We start from the raw sequence: 7670 nt of genomic DNA on the forward strand, positions 1-7670 counted from the left end.
CAGCGAGGGAGGAAGACGTCATCGATTTCTGGCAAGGGAGGAAGACGTCGTCGTCGATTTCCGGCGAGTTCAGATGCGATTTGGGTGGGATTTCAAAGAGAACAGAAGACAACCGAAACCGTGAGAATTTTCGTGAGAAAGACTGAAAGAGAAGAAGATGAGAAAGGGCTGCGACGTTGTGTGACAGAGAAGAAGAGAAGAATGGGCTACGTGACAGAGAAGAATGGGTTGCGTGAAAGAGAAGACGATTCTCGCATATTAGGGATTTAAATTGTGGACCGCTAAATCGGACCGGCGGTTCACTCATATTATCCGGTTTTCAACCGGTTTAAAACAGCTCAATGCATATTAGCGGGTTTGAGGGTAACTCGAACCGGACATGTGACCGGTTCACGGTCCAACTGGCCGGTCCGCTCCGGTTTTTAAAACAGTGAATATAAAAACAGTATCAGAAATTATAAGATTGTATTGTGCAACATCTATTATAATTATTTATGCTAAATTGAGCACAAATTGTAACTGGTATCACAATGTAGAAATAATAAATGGAATGTTGATAATCAAATTTGATTTCTAGTACAAATGGCCAAATGGGTTCTAAAACCCTCCCTCAAGTTGTTACAAATGCTGGCAAGGGACAAAAATAAGCGCCTTCATCAAAATTAAAAATAAGAGGTAAAAAATACAATGGAAAGTCAAGAAACCCTAAGCCGAAACATGAGATCATAACTTAAATTCACAAAAGCAGTCGGGCAAGGCAGACCCTCGTCCCATGACAAAATCGTCCCGGTGTGCCTTCCATAAAGCTTGTTTCAATTCCTTCCCCTTCAGACCCTGCGCAGTTAACTCTGCAAAACCTCTTCTGCCTAAGAAAAGTGTTTTATGCAACCCTTTGAAAGCTCGCATTGCTGCAACCATCTTATCCATGTTTCCGAAATATGTAGCCATGTATGAGTCACTGTTAATAGATACATGATAATCCAAAGCGGCTTTTGTGTTCCCATGCATGGCTGTGAAGTCTTCACCAGTAAGAAGGGCAGACTTGGTAACAACATTGGTATAAACAGAAGTTAATCCTTCAATCTCCATCAGGCCATCCCCCGCTGCCAGATAGATGTTTGTGTTTGTTGGGAATGAAAGTGCCTGGAGTATGAATGCCGTTTCATTTGGTGTCAGAGGACATTTGCCTCGTTTTCTCCAGATGACAGCTAACTCCCCAGTCCATGGTTTTCTATCTCCCCGTGCAGCCTCGATGGCTTGCATGGAGGCAGGAGAAAGGCCCACATATTCACATTGGCTGTAAGCAACCATGTCCGGTTCAAATCGAAGGTGAAGTGAGAGAAAGGGTTTGGGTATGGCCTCAAGAAGCTCAGAGGCTTTCTTTTCCAAGGATTCAGTAAGACGTAATGCATTGTAACATGCTTGACAAAGGGAAGCTTTTGCATACTGAGGATACCTATCAGATGTAGAACACAGCCAAGGTTCATGCAAAAATAGAATGGCTCTTATCCATAGCAATAACCTTTGCTAAACCGAAGCAAGAAAACTCAAAATACAATGAAATACCTGTCCCTCCTCTGGCTCATTGCTGGTGTGAGTGAAATATAATGATGTTCCAACAGGAATGGAAGAACACTTTCAACATAATCATATTGACCTTTCCGCTTGCTACAATCCACATGGAATGGCTCTTTTGATGAAAGCTCTGGCGGCAGTTCTTTGACAACTTTAATAAAGCCATTCATTTGTTGAATGAAGTAGTTGACATCAAATACATCTGCAAAACCACTGAGGTAAAATTACAGTGTTATAAAAGGACATTTTCTTCATAGAAAGACAAAAACCAATTCTTATATGGCCTAGGTAGAACACTATACTCATCCTGGAATAATTTAAAACAAAGTATAAAAATGGTTTTTCTATTCAAGTTTGTAAACAAAATCTAAAGTTAAAAAGAGATCTCCCTCTTTTTTATTGTCTTTTTTCCCATTAAAATAAATTTATTCATTTGGGTTGAACCTCTGTTGCGAAGAAGATTTTAAACTGCACCACTGGATTTCAGCAGATCACCCTTGTCAAGATACTTTAAAAATATCTTTAACAAAAAGTATGTACTTTATCATCATAAAGGTGTCCTCAATATTTTCATCAAAGACAGAAGATTATGTCTAAATACAACTAAAAGCATGACTAATCTAGATGCCTTGGCTACCTAGGGCTAAGCCATCTTCAGAAATTCATGACTTAATTTACTATTTTATAGGGGAAATTCCTTGATGCAAGTGTAAAATTTAGAAAATACTACAGTATTATAAAATTTTAATATATCTACTTAACTTAGTTATATTTCTATCACACAGTCAATAAGAAAAAGATAATACATCTCTATAAAAAACTTTTTAGTAACATCTCTTCAATCTATAATAAGATAAACCACTGAATGCGCTCATGGCTTCTAAATTAGGCACTTATTCACGCAAGTTAAGACTTCACTGACTTCCAAGCAATACCATGATGGCAAAAAAACATAACCAAAATTACCTTGATTCATTCCAATATGCTGCCACTTCAAACTTGGGTAGAACCAGAGTTGCATTTAACAAACGGGCAACACCAACACCGTCACACAACTGCATAAACCATTAACAGTGTCCCATCTTTCACAAAGCAGAAATTACAAAAGAAAAATACACCACAAATCTGAAAACTTCAGTTTAAAAACACCTAGTATTCACTCACATCTCTTCTCATTTGATTGAGGCCACCATAGCAATCCACACGAATATATCCATTAGTCTCCGCTGGCAAAGCTGCAGGATTTCAACAAAAAACCAATGCAATTGTCTGCAATGATAGCCAATTAAAATTGACTCAGGATATCAAAAAAATCAATTTGAAGATACAATTCAATCCCAGTCCTACACCTGACCCCCACATATTTTGTAGTACAGTCTCAACTTTCAGCCAGGACTTTAATGCAATATATGAAACAAAACTAATGCCAAAAAAATTTAGAATGGTATAAATAATCACGAAATAACTAACTGTCATCTATATATTCCAGCTGCTTACTCACCCTGAAAAAACATTTATGAACTAACAAACATTACCATCAGAAACTCCTATAAAGACTAAAATCTACAACATTCACAACAAAAACTTCAAATTCCAATATTTTTATTTCATCACACAAAAATCAATGCATTGTTTAAAAATTTGAGGTTTTTTTTTTTTTTTTTAACATTTTTAAAAAACTTAAAAATGAAAAACCAATTAACTAGAGAAGGCAACACTTACGAGTCAAATGTCCTTGAAGCCACCATTTGCAAGGCCTCCACTCCACCAACCTCCTCACGCTCCATATATCAGATTCCCCTCTACAAGTATAAACCACACTCATTAAACCACAAACGAAAAAAGAAAATCATAAATCTCTAGCTTCACATCACTTCTTAGATTCTTAACCATAAGAGTGAGAAATACCCACTAACCGAAGCTCAATATACAGTAGAAAATGCTAAACTTTAACATTAAAACCAAACCCCCACCCACACCCCCCCAAAAAAAAGGAAAAATCTTTATCTTTTGTTTTCACATTCTAATTTTTGCAAGAAACTAAACAGATTAATGAAATTAATATATAAAAGTAAAAAAAAACAATGTTGGAATGAAGACTTACGTGAGTATCGAACTGGGAGAAACTGAGAAAAACAAAGAGTAGGGAGAGAGCAAAACGACGAGAAGACAAAGAGAAAGGGTGAAGAAGATGGTAAAGAACACTGGCTTTACAGAGATCGTAATCATTTGATGCACAGAGATCTGATGGATATGGAATTGCTCAATAAAACATGAAAGCAAAGCAAGAAATTACGCGTAGATGGAGCGAAGGGGTTAGGGTTTCGGAATTTGTTTTTTAATTGAACAGCTCAAATGGCTTTGGAAACACAAACAGATTCAGATCGTGGTGACAATACAATTATGTTTCCCCCAACTGGGTCAAACCGGGTTAACCCGGTAATATTATTTATTATTATTATTGGATATTCACTGAGAAAATGAAATTTAATTGTCTAAATTTTATTTTAGACAATTAAATTTTCATATTTTGAGTGAGTTCATTTATTTCCCAATAGATTTGATCTAATTATAGATGGATTTTAAAAAAATAAAAAAAGGAAGAAAGGGAGGTTCTTTTAGGTAATTTTTTATAAAAAAAAGGAAGAAAGGGAGGTTCTTTTAGGTAATTTTTTATAATAATAAAATTTTTTTTGGGGGGTTTTTTTCTCATAAAATGATTTTTTTATGATAAATAGACAATGATTAAAAAAAAAAAATACAATTTATCATCCAGAACAAAATGAACTTTTTGTATTACCCAAAAAAAAAAAAATGAGTTCATATTTAAGTTGGTAGAACAAAACCACCACTAGATGACCATATGGTAAAAGAGTAAAAGAAGGTTTCACGAACTCCTAAGTTCGAGTCCCACCAAACACTAATGAGGGTGGCCATTAGGGCTCTTAACCGGCCGACAGTTTCGACTCTTAACCGATCAATAGTTCTAAGGTCTTAGGGAGATTAGTTGAAGGTGCACACAAGCTGATCCGAATAACCCAACGATCAAAAAAGGAAAAAGTTAGTAGAACAAAGTGAAACAATCCTAAATGTCAGTCTAGTTAATTTTACTATCTTTAGAAATCAGTGGTCAAACAAGGGGTTGATTAGATTGCATGTAAGATATTTTCTTCCGGTGTTGAAATCTGTATTTCATACAAAAATGTCCATGCCTTTCTGTCAAGAACACCATTGGTGATCAACCTGCAAATTCATTGCTAGCCTATGCAACTGTATTTCAACAAGAAGGTTCAATAGTTTACAAGACGACAACACTCTGCTGCACATTTTGTCTGCAGCCGTCTAGTGAAAGAGAATGCCGATGAATCATGGAGACATCATGCGAAAGCATGGTTATAATCTATCAGCTTCACCAACTCATTCAATAAAACAGTGGCAATAGCTGCCCAGAAAGCTTTTTCTCATTCACTTTCAAGCTCTGTTTCGTCACTTCTTGATTTCGTAAACGAACCCTGCATTGCTTTGCCAGCTCTTGTATTGAACAAGAAATGCTCCCGTCCATATTGTCTCCAAGTATCTCAATAGCATGACTCTGCAGCCGTCAAGTGAAAGAGAACGCCCTTAATTCATGGAGACATCATGGGAAAGCATGTTTATTATCTATCAGCTTCAAAAACTGTTTCAATAAAACAGTGGCAATAGCTGCCCCAGAAAAAAATTTCTCAATCACTTTCAAGCTCTGTTTCTTCGCTTCTTGATTTCGTAAACGAAGTGTTACCTCGCATTGCTTTCGCCAGTTCTTGTATTGAACAAGAAGAGCTCCGCTCCATCTTGTCAGCAAGTATCTCAATAGCATCCAGAAATCCTAACCCCAGTAGGCGGTTCCTCAGCATCTCAACTGTAGAAGAATACGGTGGTAAACCTTCATCAACCATCATCTCAAAGTATTTACATGCCTCCTCTAGTTTACCTTTCTTCTTGCACAAACCATGAACCATTACAGAATATGTCGAAACTGAGGGATAAAATCCTCTTTCCTCCATACTCTCCCAAACTTCGGTTACTCTGTCAAATCTACCTACCCTTATTAACAATTTGAGAACCATGTTATAAGTATGGCGATCGGGCATACAATTATCCTTTGTCATTCTAGAAATCAACCTGAGAGCCATATTGACCTCACTACGTTCACAATGGTAAGCCAGAATCGCATTGTAACTCCACGCATCCGCGCTAACTCCTCTCTCCATCATCTCATCCAAAAGTTGGTAAGCCTCTTCCACTTTGTCTTTCTTGCAAAGTTTCTTGATCACACAATTATAAGTAAACACATTAGGAACAAGATTGTTCCTCCTCATTGTATCGAGCACACGAAACACCGAATGAATATCATTAGCCTCACAGTATGCATGAATAAAAATCGAATGACTAAAAGCATCCGGCTCCTTTCCCCTAGAACGCATTTCTCTAAACATCTTATACGCTTCATCAACATTCCCACCTTTACACATAGCCTGCAACATACTGTTATACGCCAGAACATCAACATCACATTTTCTCTCGAGCATTTCATCGAACAGCTTACGAGCTTCACTAAATTCACCGATGTCACCCCAACCTCTAATCAAAATGCTGTAAGTTTTCACGCCTGGCGAGAATTCATGCTTAACTTTGTCAAAAAACTGAGTGGCATTCTTCACATGTTTTCTTTTACATAGCACGTATAATAGATGATCAAGATCATGAATACTAGGCTCAATACCAAACTCTACCATTCTATTAAAAGCCCTTATTGCATCATTAGGTAAATTTACTTTACTATAAGCTCTAAAAACAAGCCAAAAAATTTGTGGGTTTATTTCACAAGATTGAGATTCCCTAATCTCTATCAAGAAATCCCATAGAATAGCAAACTGTTTACTGCTTCCCAAGATATCAATCAAAATGTGGTAGCTCTCAACACTGTGTTGAAAACCTGAAATTCTTTTGGCCCAAAGAAAGAATCTGTGAGCAGGAAACCCAATATTTTTACACCTCTTCAAGACTTGTTCGACCAAGTTTGTGGATACTCTTGAAGAGAATGTGTCGAGAGAAAGCTCCAAGTCGTGGTGGGGGTTTCTGTGGTCACTTAGAACTCGAGAGATCTCGTTTACGAGGTCTGGTAATGGTGGATTTAAGTGGTGGTGGGGCTGAGAGGAGATTGGACGGAGAATGTGGAGTTTGGGTTTGTGAAAAGAGAGGAAAAAGAGTGAGTACTGTAAAGGTCTTGTTTTGGAGAGTGATCTGATGGCCATTTGGGAGATTTGTGAAGAATGATTGTTGAAAAAACAGTCGCAAATTTAACACAGATTGGGTATTGAATTCTCTGTTATGCGCTTGTCCCGCAAAGTCTTTTTACTAATAAAAGGCAATTTCATGCATTAAGCTATAAGATATCCACAGGAAAGCCATGGGACTTGCCTCTGAATACTTGTGGAGGTTGAGACAATCAATAGTTCAATTTATTAAAGTTTTGTCACTTCATAGTTCTTCATGTTACAAAGTGTAAGTTTGATACTTATCTGATGTGAATAAATCCTCCATCAAACGGCATACTCAGTGAGAAGGCAATACTAAAACTGCCTGGACAGTTGTTCACAGAAAATAGAGTGCCAAAACTGTCGTTTTTCTTCCAGTGTTGTCCATCACAAAATGATGTTTTAGGGGTTGACCTGATACCAATTATTGGAGACTGGCTAATTGAAAGCATTTATTTATTTATTTTTTTTTTTTTTTTTTTTTTTAAGGTAATAGAATGTTTAGAACCTAACTAATCTTCAAAGTTAATTGAACACCTTATAAATCCAAAAAAAATTATCAGGGTTTATTGAATACCCTACAAACCCAAAAGATTAAATAAATCATAATGTAGTAGATAACTCTAAGGTTCGAATCCAAGAAGTTAATGAAGGGAGCAAGACCACCTCTTAAAGTTAGATGGATGGTTTATCCTACTCCTAAACCTAGACACCTATCAAATAAAATTTAAGAATTATTGTCAAAAAAAAAAAAATGATAAACAAAATTAAGGAGAAAAAGAATCTTAATATTACAAA

General features: G+C 36.6%; 2 protein-coding genes across 3 annotated transcripts; both read right to left on the minus strand.

Annotated features, from left to right (window-relative positions):
- Window positions 1-531: 531 nt before the first annotated feature.
- LOC116141699 (O-fucosyltransferase 13) lies at window positions 532-3933 on the minus strand. Of its 2 annotated transcripts, none has more exons than XM_031427174.1 (6): window positions 3680-3933; window positions 3298-3377; window positions 2740-2810; window positions 2542-2630; window positions 1567-1788; window positions 532-1456 (listed from the first exon to the last, which is right to left on the minus strand). In XM_031427174.1, the coding sequence occupies exons 1-6, from the start codon at window positions 3802-3804 to the stop codon at window positions 724-726; spliced, it is 1320 nt and encodes a 439-aa protein (XP_031283034.1). In that variant the 5' UTR covers window positions 3805-3933; the 3' UTR covers window positions 532-723. The 2 variants fall into 2 exon arrangements, with proteins under 2 accessions (XP_031283034.1, XP_031283035.1); XM_031427175.1 differs by having other exon boundaries at window positions 2740-2844; window positions 3680-3740.
- Window positions 3934-4873: 940 nt separating this feature from the next.
- Window positions 4874-7079, minus strand: LOC116141738 (pentatricopeptide repeat-containing protein At1g52640, mitochondrial). Its single transcript, XM_031427225.1, has one exon. It carries the CDS (start codon window positions 6867-6869, stop codon window positions 5298-5300), a length of 1572 nt encoding a protein of 523 aa, XP_031283085.1. The 5' UTR covers window positions 6870-7079; the 3' UTR covers window positions 4874-5297.
- Between the last annotated feature and the right edge of the window lie 591 nt (window positions 7080-7670).

This window comes from Pistacia vera, unplaced genomic scaffold (genome assembly GCF_008641045.1).
Source record: "Pistacia vera cultivar Batoury unplaced genomic scaffold, PisVer_v2 Contig40, whole genome shotgun sequence".
NCBI lineage: Eukaryota > Viridiplantae > Streptophyta > Magnoliopsida > Sapindales > Anacardiaceae > Pistacia > Pistacia vera.